The following is a 13,418-nucleotide window of genomic DNA, read 5'->3' as shown; positions in this document are numbered from 1 at the left end:
TTTCTTTCTTTCCTTAGCCTAAGGAATATAACTAGGTTTCACACTGATAGTCAATAAACATTTTCCACATTTGGTGCATTTTCACTAAAGCTTTTTCAAAAAGGCTTCCCCCACCCCACCCCGCCATGTCTTCAGAAGATTGGAAGCTGTACAACTTTTAAGAAGAACTGACACAACCCCCCTATAGCTGTCCATCAAGTTAAGTCTTGTTCAGCTGAAAGTGCTGGAGCAACACGTTTGGGAGAACAGTGACAAGATAAAACAGATAAAAGAGAACCTGGAGAATTATTATTTTTTGAGAGATGCAAGTAAAATACATTTGTTGCATGATAAATTTACTAAGAAATATTGAGAGCCTAGTGCCCTTTTTTTCTAGCAGAGAAGCAATTTTGATGTAGGGAAACCTCAGGAGACTGTCCAAAGGAACATTTCTTACAAGGTCAGGGCATGGTGAAAGAAGCTGTGATTCTGTTCATTCTTGTTCAAAGAGGAACTGATGCTGACTACAGAGGAATCATGAGCCATTGGGCTTAAGACTATCTGAGCATGAAGAATGAAGAGAAGCCGTCTGGAAATTCAGAGTGTCTGCCTAGGAAAGACTGAGAATAGAAAGCCAGCAAAAGAGTGACTCTTTGATGACTGAAATGCCCTAGAAAACACTTAAATCTCCTCAGAGATCCTGCTGTTCACTAGTTAATAACCATTTGCTTTCAGAACATCAGGGGTTCTTCCAGTCGGAGAACTTCTAGCGCTAACAGTCAGAAGGTATTGTGCAACAATTCCAACTCTTTTCTGCAGTAACAACAAACAAACAAAACTTGGGAAGGTTAGGAGTGGAAAACAATGACGTCTGGACGCCCTGTAAAATTTTGTGAATGAGACAGGTCAATAGTGCTACAAAAAGCTCACGTGGAAGCACCCTAGAACTAACTTCCTGGAACAGAACAAAGTCCATCTTCTTCAGCATTCTCTCTCCAACAATGGTTATGCAATTGCCTCTGAGCTCTCATGAGGATGCACAATTTCACTGTCGTTTTTATGTACTCTATTTCATATTCTGTTGTTTTATTTGAAACTCACCCCAAAATATTATTAATGAAGTTGGCATATAAATTCTTAAAAACTATAAATGAAGGGCATAAAGGTGATTGCTTCTCCCTGTTTTTCCCCAGTATATGGTATTCAAAGGCTTAATGCCTTTCTATGTGGTTACATTTTGCTGTCCTAGCTAATTGCCATTGATAGACCTCACCTCCATGAATTTGTCTCATCCTTTTCTTGTGTAATAATCCTATTCATGTTTCTTTCTTTCTTTTTTTCTTTTTTCTCTTTTCCTTTTTTGTCTCCTTTTTCCCTTTATATTTCTTTTTCTATCTCTACTTGATTAAACTTCCTTCCCATAAAAGTTGTATCAATCAACTTTTTTTTCCTTTTTGTATACTGTACATATATTAATTTTTAAAAATGTTTACTTGTAAGTAAGTCCCATTGACTAGGTTTACACGTAACAGTCACCTTACCTAGAGTTTACCCATGATTTGTCTGCCAGATGATCGTGCAAAGCACAGGTTGTTTTTTCGGTTCCCATTGGTGTGTGGCTTTTAGCTAGCTAATAATTAACAATACATTAAAAAGTAATTGATGTGATTAAATGCTGATATTTTAAAACAAGTGGGGTGAAATCTGTTTGCCAGGACAGTACACCTCCCTAACCTCCATGTATATTACAATATGGACTGTATTAGAGAATACAGAAAACATCACCATTTTCATTTTGCCCATTTCCCTCCCATAAGTTCTGACCTTCTGCTTTTGGAGATGCTGTACTTTCTGAATCCTCTGTTGGAATGGAGGGTTTCCATTTACCTACATCCTTGACTTTGGGTTTGCCTGAAGTTTCCTTTTTTTTCTCGATGTCTTTAACTGCAAAAATGGATAAAATTGGTCTTTAAAGTTAAACCCCCCACAACAGAGTAAATCCTCCTTCCCTAACAATAAAATTGGCTGCTTCAGATAATATTTCATCTTCAGATAATGCTTCATTAAACAGTTTTATATTTCAGCAACATTCTAATGTAATTTTACTATTGCCCTTTTTCCAAGTGGTACTGAAGAAAAATGGTTCTTGACATTTCTGAAGAATTCCTTTTAATGTTCCTTTTATCTGTTCTTCGTTAGAATAAACCTACTGGGCTCTTTGAGTCTCAACTTCTATCTCCTGAATTCTAAACGATTTATCATCATTGTCAGTTTCCTCTGAATCCTCCCCAATTTGTGCAATCTTCCTAAAATGTGGAAAGCTAAATGCACTATTCCAGATAATATGGTAGTGATACCATGCACCCATTATCGTATAACAGAATCATTCAAAGGCATCTATAAGAAGCATTTAATATGGGAGCGGGGGGACAGTTGCATCATATTAAAAAATCATGTTCTACTGGAGGAGGGCTTTCTTTGCTGTGGCACCCTGGCTGTGGAATGAGCTCCCCAGAGAGGTTCACCTGGTGCCTACACTGTACTCCTTTCATCGCCAGCTAAAGACCTTTTTAATTTCTCAGTATTTTAACACCTAATTTAACTTAAATTTAAACGTTGCTGTTTTAATTCCGTATTTTAACCTATATCAATTTCTGCTGTGTGGTTTTATCCTGGTTGTGCTTTTTGTATTGTAGTTTGTATTTGTGTTTTTAGATTGTTGGTTGTTTTATTGTGGTCTTCATGGTTTTAATTTTTGTGAACCGCCCAGAGAGCTTCGGCTATTGGGCAGTATAAAAATGTAATAAATAAATAAATAAATAAATAAATAAATAAATAAATAAAATGCTTGTGACCCATTTTCAGTTATGCTATTGATTTCTCAGTAATTCTTCCCTATGCATTTCAGTCCTGTCCTTCTTTAGGGCCTTTTCATACATCATGCTGTAGTAGTTAAACCTGGGTTTGTTAAGGAAAGGATACCCATCAAGAAGACAAAAGCAACTCTGGGTCACTTAGGCCCTGTTCAGATGACACGCTAAGCCACAGTGGTTAGGCATTTTGAGCTAAACATTATGACTTAGCTTGTTGTGTGAACCATGGCTTAGCATGTTGTCTGAACAGGCCCTATATGATTATATATGTCTATATGTATATTTGCAAACATGAGTTTATCCCCAGTTGTTCAGTTTCCATTTACAAATATATACTGAAAACATTGTAGGTGTACACTGAGCAAGCCATATTGTATGAATCAGCCTTTAGCATATCCTTTATAGCTGAATCTCAATGGTCTTAAGAACTGTAAACGACATTCAACATATCCACATTTAAGATAGAAAAAGAGAGCTTTGCAGACATATGATGTCTGATTTCATTGAGTCAAACCATTATGCTGTCATGAGGATCTAAGGGCTTTGCTAGACCTGCCGGGATAAGCCGGCAGGGAGGCGGGGCGATGGCGCTCTAACTTTAAAGCGCGCTGCCCAGCCTCCTAGACGGCCGACGCGTAGGGACAATGCAAGCCCTGCAGTGTCAGCCATGGTTTTTTTGGGGTTAAAGGGGCCACGTGCGGCCCGAAGACTCTGGACCAGGTAAGTCCTTTTTTTAAAAAAAACGAAGCCCCCCCTCCCTGCCCCCGGCCTTGCCCTGGCAGCGCCGGTTGCCTGCTTGTTTAGGCGGCGGCGCCTGGCGGTTGCCCGGGCAAAGCCCCTCCCTTGCCATCCCCAATGCCTGCTCTCCCCCCGCCTGTCCTGCCGGGTCCGGCCTTCCCCCTGCCCCTCTCTTTCCCCCCCCCCCCCGGCCCGATGGGCACAGCGCTCATAAGAGCGCTGTGCCAGGTCCATGGCTTTTCGCGCCTACTCGCGAGTAAGCGAGTAGCCGCAAAAAGCCACGGACCTTCCTAGACGTTTCGCAGCCCCAGCCTCAGGCGCGCCATAAGCGACTTCGCTTATGGCGCGTTAGAGGAGGCCTCAGTGCGGCCTGGGCTCGGATTCCCCTGTGCGTCATCTGGACGCACAGCAGGGAAAACGGGTCTCAAAACGCGCTAAGGCCTCGTCTAGGAAGGCCCCCAAGTCATATTGCAGCCAATAAAAACACAGCAAAGCCAAAGTAACAGTATTTTAATATACTGTTAGCCTTATGGGTGAAGTTGCATGGTCAGCCTTGCTTTTTGGGGGGAATTAAGCAACTCTAAAACACAACCACAGCTAATAACTCAGAGCCTGGAGCGACCATCCAACAGTTTGCTCTTTACCTTTTAAGTAGCATGTGGTTTTTCTGAGTTAGTAAATACAGACAGTTCTACTATGAAATGGCTGAGAGAGAGCTTGGCACAGGTTCTTCATTAACAATTGTGATTTCACTCCTTATGGGCACTGGGATTCCTTCAGGGATCAGACTCACACATTTTACATGCAAAACATGTAGTCTACAAACGGAGTAGAGAAGCTCCCCAATGGTACCAACAGACACACAAATATACTCCTGTGTTAAAGGCCTAATCTACACGAAGCAGGTTATTGCACTATGAAAGTGGTATATAAAAGGCAGGAGCCACACTGTTGCTTTATAGTGGTATTGAAGTGCACTGACAACTGTTGGGGCCCATTGACACATACCATATACCGCTTTCATACTGCTATATCCTGCTTGATGTGGCTCCTGCCTTTTATATACCGCTTTCATTGTGCAATACCCTGCTTGGTGTAGATGAACCCAAAGAGAATACTGCAATAATTGGCCAGAGACAAAGGGCTCATCTACTCCTAGCAGGGATGGGCGACATGTAGCCCTCCAGATGTTTTGGCTTACAACTCTAATAACTCCCCACCCTTGACCATACTGGCAAGGGCTGATGGGAGTTGTAAACCAAAACATCTGGAGAAGCCCATCCCTACTCTACTGCCTTTAATAAAATGACTTGAGAGGTCAGTGGGATAGCATAACTCATTATTTCTCCAGTTCCATGTATTCCTACCAAAATGTGCAAATGTTCCCCTTCACCTTCAACATCTACAACACAGATTGGAAAAAGTGGTGTATAATACCCATAATACCCCAACTGATGTATAATGCAACTTCTATAATATTTTGTAAAAGTTTTCCCTTAACTCCACTTAAAGAAGAGTTTAAAAGCCCTGGAGTACTTGAGTTTTGTTTTTTATTTTGAATCCTTAAATCCACTTCCCCTGCAAAGCAAAGTCCTATGAGATATGCACATAATAGGAGATAACATACTTCGGAACTGGCCTTGAGCTGCCTTGCTTTCTTGGTCCTTTGCAAATGCAACTATCTGAACCGTATAGCTCTGATCAGGGATAAGACCTTGAATAATTGCTTTGTTTGCATTGTTTTGAAGAGTGAGCTCATTGGTTTTCCCACCTGCAAAAAGAGAAACAAGACCAGCATTGCAGTTTTAAATAACTATGAAACATAGCGTTGTGACCTACATTTTTGTGTAAGTGTGCAATATAATATTTTCTAAAGCATAATGACTTGACTGTTAAACCGTACCGACATGTAAAGCTGCCTTATACAAAGTCACACCATCTAGTCCAGAACTGATTGTGTGACTCTCCGAGGAAAGAGGAATGGTGTACACCTTTTCTCCCACCCCAGAGTAAAATCCTGGAATAGTTAGAACACCTCCTTTAGAATCTAGTTTGGATGTGGGGATATATAAACGGGTGTCTGTATGCCTTGGCATAACAAGCCACTTCGTTGGCATATGTTGGAGTTATATAGCTTTAAATCGTGTTTCCATGTGTCTTCCTCCTGAATCATTTATACTCATATGCAGCTATGCTACAGATGCCTGAATGATCTGAAATTCCTGTCTATGTAGCTGAGCACTTATATTACCACTTCAGAAAGGGTGCATGATTAAACGTGTGTCCCATCCACCCCTCATATTAGAAACCACTGCCTATCTCAGGTTAACATTCAAACATGATCACTCCACCTGCATTCTAAAGTTCTATGATCCCAGGAGGGCTGTACCATGTGTTGTTTTTAAGTATTTGTACCATGGGTATTTTATACCCATTTAGGCATAGCAGGAAGACATCACACACTGACCTGGTTCATACATAATGACAACTGTGGCCTTAGCTAGACCTAAGGTTTATCCCGGGATTGTCCTGGGGTCATCCCTGTTCATGTAAATGACACACAGGATATCCCGGGAGCAGGCAGGGATGACCCCGGGACGATCCCGGGATAAACCTTAGGTCTAGCTAAGGCCCCAGAGTATGGGTTGAGCATGGTTTGTTGTTGAATCATGGCTTGTTGTTGAATTGTGGGTTGTCATTATGTGCAAACATTGCAGTATGGCTTAATTATGGGTTGTTAACCACGAACATTGCAGAGTTCTTAATCCAACAACAAACCATGGGTTCTCTTCCTGGGTTATTTGTGGTTAACAACCCATAGTTTAACCATAGTGCAGGGTTCATATGTAATGACAACTCACAGTTCAATGCCAACTTATACTCAACCCATACTCTGGGTTGTCGTTATGTGCAAAATGCCCCTCCCACTGCTTCCCTATAATAATTAAAGAACACCACAATCTGGTTTAAAACAGTTAATACCAAAACTCTTCAGAACAGAATGCCAATTTATAAAGCAAGCTCTGTCTTAAAGCTGAGTAGCCTTTAACCTAATTCAAACACTTCTTAGCAGTCTCTTTCCTAAATCTTCAACTCCATAACTAGGTGAAAGTACAGCTCTATGTAAATACTCCAGATTTATATTGTTTCTCCCCCAAATATACTTTTGGTCAGTGCATGATGCAAATATAAATGCTTGATTTCTTCACAACAAAAGGGTCCAGAAGAACAGCCAAAATAATCTCTTCTTAGCAAACAAGATCCTCTGAGGCAAACTACAAGTTATACACTCATGTTACAATAAAGGGCCCTTTAAAAAAAAATGAAAAACACCTTCAGAAGCTACAATTCTGGGCTGAGAAGTAGACGCTGGAGAGAGGTCCTTAAGCTGTTTTTCTGCTGAAAAGTCACCCAAAGCTGCTTTTCCCCTCATTGGAGTTCCAGATGTGGGTAAAATCTCCTCCACTTAGAAAAACAGACTCCAAAACCTACTTTTCATTTAAAAAGAAATCAGACTGCATTTACACACATTGGTGTGTAGTTAGCCCCTCAGTTATAGTAAACTTCTATTATAAAATCAATAGGATCGTAGGCGTTTGATGATGATGATGATGATGATGATGATGATGATGATTATTATTATTATTTATTTATATAGCACCATCAGTGTACATGGTGCTGTAGGCCTCCAACTTAAGCCTTTGTAAGCCTTTCCCAACAAGCTTCTACTAGCTTTTAGGACAGAATGAACCCATTCAAGTCAGGAGTCCACACAGATCTTTAATCTTTAAATTAATATGAATATATGGCCAAGGGCCATAAATCCAGATCCACAATTCACAGGAACTCTATACTCCATGTGATGAATAATTGTGTGGTGAGGGGGAATGTGTTCCCCCCCGACACATTCCCCACTGGCCCCATTCCCTACATCACAGAACTTTTTCAGCCTGGGGGACAAATTCCATTTTGGAGAAGTTCTTGGGGGACATCATTTCAGTGGTGGATGTGGCTGAAGGCAAAAGGCGTAGGCCAAAAAACTTCAACTACAAGCATATTCTAGCTTAAAGCTCTTTCTGCCAGTCCCTAAGAGCGTCATCAGACTGGGAGGGGGGGAGGAATCACATTTCCTTACCATCGCTCCCCCCCACTTCTTTCCCACAATACTTCCTCTTCCTTCACACAGGAAGAAAGAGGAAATAAACAATGACCACGGCCATTCACTAGACATTTTTACTGTGCTACTTTAATGGCACACAGCAGGAAATGGTGGCACGTTTTGCTTCCAAACCCATCCACTCCAAAACGGGGTCTTATTTTGTTATGGAAAGAAGACCAGGAGTGGGAGACGCGCGGGAGGTGGACATCGACATCAAAAGGACCAGCGAAAAACCAAGTGGCCAGTAATGAGCATGTAATTTAACACCATGAAACATATGGTGTATTAAAATATCTTGATCCTTATAAAAAAAATTGTTTTGTTATTTTAAAACCATGCCTCGCTCGGTCTTATTTGCCGCCGAAGGTTTGTGACACACACAGAGAAAGGCTTAAAGTCCCCTCTTAAAAGCTAAAAGGGTGGTGGCAGCACAACACCCAACACCCTGCTTTGGTTATGCATTGAAGGAGAAGTTGGTCCTCCATTAGTGACTTCTTTGTCGAGGTGTATTGCCTCTTTAAGAGACAAGACCAGAACGCCTTAATACAAGCAGACTATGTGGGGTGAACTGGAAGAAACAGTTTCATTTTTTCAACAGAGGGAACCTCTATAATCTCAAAGGCCAAAACAATCCTAGGCCTTGATGGACCAACAACTAGGAACAATTCTAAGTTGCACTCCCCCACCTTCCAGACTACATTTCCCCAGTGAGATAAAAATAATAAACTGAATTATTAGAAGTCTGATATGTGCTGCTCCTCGCACATATACAGAAGGAATGCTGGATCAGCTTCTAAAGAACCTTGGAGTTCAGTTTGAAAGTTCTCTCTCTCTCTCTCACACACACACACACACACACACCCCGCTTCTTTTACCTGCATTTGGAGTGACGAGGAGTTTATATCCATCCAATTGCCCTTTAGGGGCTTTCCATGAAATCTGAATACTGTCATGATCAACAACAGTATATCTTAATCTTGATGGTGGGGCCACTGAAAGGGAAGAAAAAATACAGGCACTGAAGTGTCAATTGGATTTATTTAGAAATTAACATGACAGCACATACAGACATTCGAATTAAGAGACGCAACACTTTTTCAGACAAGACAAAGGATGCGGGTTATCAGAGGAGTCACATGATGCAAGTCTATTAGTTTGTAAATTGACATTAAATAGGACAAGGTGCATTATTTGTTCCCAAAGACATACCCTACACAATAGATTAAAAAGGGACTATTGCCACCAATAGGGAAAGACAGACATGGGAGTTAGAGGTTAAAAAGCCCAAGCTTAATGAGCAAAGCCAATGTACAAATTTGCCTTTTGTTATATGTGTTCATTGTTATATATGTGGGAGGGAGCAACATAATATGCTGTTCTAACTTCTTTGGTCCGGGGGAGGGGGAGAGGGGAATCAAGGTCATATGTTTCAAATGCTTATGTGGACACAGGTAGCATCATGATTTTCAAAGGCCAGAGGTGTTTGTGGGCGTGCACCAAGCTGACATCATGAAAGGAACTAATTGGCTGCAATTTGTGAACAATTAAGGATGCTAGATTCCCTCCCCCCCACCGCCCCAGTTTAAGGCAGAATGTCACTTAGGACATATCTACACTATAATTGTTTGTGCATTCTCTTCCCCTTCTTATTGTTTTATTATTATTCTATTAGAATGTAATAGCCTATGCGGCCGGATTTTGCTATTTTATTGTTTTACTCTGTACAGCACCATGTACACTGATGGTGCTATATAAATAAATAAATAATAATAATAAAAAGCAATATACAAATAGTGTCAATTAAACAAACATAAATTTGACCAACTGCCACGGCTTCCCACCAACGGACCCTGGGAAAGTTGTCGTGCTCGCAAGCGTTACTGACGTTGTACCAGTGTCCATTTACGCTAGCGCAACGTCAACAGCTCTAGCTCTGTCATGCGGTTGGATCCCTCCCAGTATCTGTGAACTTCTGCTACAGAGGATTCCCAGATCACCCAGACAATTAGGGTTGGCAGAATTCCCACTAGAGGTGAGGAAAAGCCGTAACAGTTTATTCAGTGTTGAGTATCAGTGTCGATAACGCCAAGCATTTGGCAAGGCATATTACATGGCTAGTGGCTGGGTTTGGGGAGGGGGGGGGGGCATTACAATTTGTGCAGGCACACCAGGCTCAAGCAACCAGCAAGACATAAAGAACTGCATGGGGATAGAAGGTGCATGAGCAATCTTCCTTTCATCCTTCGTAGATACTAAACTAGCCAAGCTTCCAAACAGTGCCAGGCACCAGGTATTTGAAGGCCATTGGGAAGGACACCTATAAGGGGCCTCCTCATTCTGTGAGTCTGCTTCCTTACTACCATTGTCACCAGCTGCTATTGCTCCTCATTCTCTTATCATCCCTACCACTTGCTAGCTTGACAGGCAGAGTGTCCGTGAAGTAGTAGGCAGTGGCATTTACTGCTCGTCATCACCACCGTCGTCTGGGTTAGAGGCAGGTGAACAAGCAGGTGGAAATAGTTATGAGAAGGAGCAACTCCAGAGGACTCTTGTCACTGGGCCCCTGCTGGGGTATAGGCCCTTGGCTGATGCCCTACCATGCCTCCCCTTGATGCTGGCCCTGCTTCCAACCAATTCCCCCTTCTGTCCTCCTTCTAAAACCAAGCCTTACAGTGCCCATATGCTCAGGGCTCTCATGGTCTAGAGGCTGTCTTCACGGCACCAGATTAATGCCTCCTCCCTCTTCAACCCCCGTGCTTTCCATCTCCCAGGGCGTCGTCAGGTAATCCTGATGCCGAAGAGGGAGCGCTGGGTTTCTGGGCAGCCATCCAGGTCCTGGAGCCAACCCCATCCTCTTCCTGATGGAAGGCAACCAATCACTGGTCGCCTTACACCAGGCTCCGCCCCCAGGTTGATCCCAGATTGGCCCTGAAGCGCTGTTACATGGCAGAAGCGCAGTGTTGACATCGCTTCCTTTGAAAAAGTCGGGGTAAATCCTCGAGTTTTTCATATCGCAACATCGCAGGGAAGCCCCACGGTGGCTGCGAACCTGTGCTTGCTTCTTCTAACTGACGCAGCACAGATCCACAGCCACCACGGGGCTTTCCTCGTGTATAGATAGCCCCCTAGTTTTTCATTGCAGACTCTTATTGCTCTTTTCCATCCCAGCCATGAAATTAGGTGAAGGCTGCTGCATCAGAGGAAAGTAATGGGATCCCTGGTGCTCCAATCAGCATTAAACAGGCTCTCCATGTTGTCGTGGAGAGAGGGGTTTGGGAAGTGATTAAGGGGATCCTGCTTGAACAGATCAAGAGCTGCAAAAGCATCCACTGATGGCATATTTTGGCTCCCTTTGCCTGCGCTAGGACATTCGTTCCAGCTGTTCCGCAGAATTTCTGTATGCCTAATGCATAATGAACTTGAGTCGCTGCCCACCCCCGTCAAAAATGGTGACAAGGATAAGTGCTACAAAAATAAATAAATAAATACTAGCATTTCAATTTCAAGCTAGTTTAATGCCCAATAATTTCATTCTAAAATTGTACTTTTCCCAGTTTACTTGAGCAAATGATAGAAGTGGTTGCCCTGCAGACTGTGCACAGTCTCAAAAGAAATTTAATATACATGACAGCAATTGAGCGATTCAGGCAAGCAGAGGCAAGCAATGGAACATTAATAAAGGGAGTGGGAGAGAACAGATACTTTCAGAAAATGGCCTGCCTAGCATCGCCATTTCCCACCTGGCCTTGAGCCTAAATACCCTTAAGAACTGAGCTACAGGACCAGCAGAAACAAATGATATAGCTTTTCTGGACTCCAGACAGCAGATATTTCGGATCTGGGCGTCTGTGGAATAATTCAAACAAAAAATTCCCTATCTGTAGTCAGAATGGGGCTGTTTAGAGAGAGCTGTACCATGTGATGTTGCTGATCGTGTGATTCCATTCTCAGTTTCTGTGTTGGAGTCAGCATAATCATGTTAAATCGACAGCTTTGTTAAACTACTGAACTCCATTTTCTTTTCCAGGATTATTCAAACTTGCTGAATTAGAATGTGGTGCAAACCTTCCTGGAACATATAATTTCAGATTGTAGGTGGGGAACTCCAATATTTAAATGCTCTTCTGTTTTCTAAAACAGATTCTTGCACGTGGAAAGGTAGCACGTCAGGGAAAAAGCCTGGCTAAAGCCCTACTGCTTGACAAGGGCAGGATCTACACTACTGCTTTAAAGCGCTTTATAACAGTTTTGACAACTGTTGGGGCCCAGGACACACTGCATATACAGTTGTCAAAACTATTATAAAAGGCTTTAAAGCAGTAGTATAGATGGGAACTTTCTATATGAAGGGAATTTTGTTCCATTTTTGTTAACATACTGATACACTGTATCATCTGCCATTTTTGCCTCAGGTGTAAATAAGGGGGAAATGGACTGCAGCAATGCCACAGCGAGTGAGAATGTCTGACGGACTGAACAAGCATTGGCTCCCTCATATTAAAACCTTAAGACAGTGAGAGCCAGGAAGAGATTTCATCTTGCCTAAGAATGTAATGTGCCAAGGGTTAAAGATGGCTTCTCTGCCAAAGGGTGGCTACAGGTGGCTACATGCCAGATTTGCATTCCTTAATGGTGGACATCATGTGTTAGCAGACAAAGGGAAAAACTTTCAACCAATGGAGCTTCGAATGTAACCTATGACTCATTGAGATTGTGCACCTTAACTTGAAAATTGAATGTAACTTAACTTGCTAATCCAGAACTGACCAATAGAAGGGTTAGAAAGAGACTAACACCCTCTTGTAGTCAGGGCCTATATATGCTGTGAGATTTCTTTGTTCTCGGTGCCTCCATTTTGTAGAACCGGAGAGCACCCCCATACTGCAGTATCGGAAGTAAATAAGAGCATTCATAGAATCATAGAATAGCAGAGTTGGAAGGGGCCTACAAGGCCATCGAGTCCAACCCCCTGCTCAATGCAGGAATCCACCCTAAAGCATCCCTGACAGATGGTTGTCCAGCTGCCTCTTGAATGCCTCTAGTGTGGGAGAGCCCACAACCTCCCTAAGTAACTGATTCCATTGTCATACTGCTCTAACAGTCAGGAAGTTTTTCCTGATGTCCAGCCGGAATCTGACTTCCTGTAACTTGAGCCCATTATTCTGTATCCTGCACTCTGGGAGGATCGAGAAGAGATCCTGTCCCTCCTCTGTGTGACAACCTTTTAAGTATTTGAAGAGTGCTATCATGTCTCCCCTCAATCTTCTCTTCTCCAGCCTCATGTGTTTGATTGGCTACTAACGCACTGAGGTAGTGAGCTTTTAACCCCTGGTTGAGGGACAACAACAGGAGAGCAGAATCTCTTTCAGTCGAGCTGAAATCCATTTCAGAGAAGCTTTCAGGGGCTGCATTGCAGTGGCTGGGGGGAAAGGCAAAAGGGGGCCAAAATACCAAAATATACCAGCATATTTATTTCTTATTTATTTACAAAATTTGTATACCACTCCATATTTGAAACAGATTTCAGAGCGGTGAACATATGAAATGTAAAACACTAAAAGGTACAAAAATTAAAACAACATTAAAACTATACTTTTTAAAAATCAGAATGCCAATAATAACCATGGGCGGCAATCAAGGAATGCTTCCTAGAATAGAGCTGCTTTCAG

General features: G+C 42.3%; 1 protein-coding gene across 1 annotated transcript in view; it reads right to left on the bottom strand.

The window, feature by feature from the left end:
* Positions 1–9,651, bottom strand: part of COL14A1 (collagen type XIV alpha 1 chain) — a 134,786-nt gene extending 125,135 nt beyond the window's left edge. Inside the window, exons 1-4 of the mRNA XM_063131328.1 lie at positions 9,591–9,651; positions 8,625–8,741; positions 5,218–5,361; positions 1,804–1,923 (exon numbers count right to left, since the gene is read on the bottom strand). Of these exons, the coding sequence (XP_062987398.1) occupies positions 1,804–1,923; positions 5,218–5,361; positions 8,625–8,741; positions 9,591–9,651 (442 nt within the window). The remainder of the gene's footprint in view (positions 1–1,803; positions 1,924–5,217; positions 5,362–8,624; positions 8,742–9,590) is intronic.
* Positions 9,652–13,418: the final 3,767 nt, after the last annotated feature.

The sequence above is a fragment of the Elgaria multicarinata genome, chromosome 7 (genome assembly GCF_023053635.1).
Source record: "Elgaria multicarinata webbii isolate HBS135686 ecotype San Diego chromosome 7, rElgMul1.1.pri, whole genome shotgun sequence".
Lineage (NCBI taxonomy): Eukaryota > Metazoa > Chordata > Lepidosauria > Squamata > Anguidae > Elgaria > Elgaria multicarinata.
This window is presented reverse-complemented; position numbering and strand designations above follow the sequence as displayed.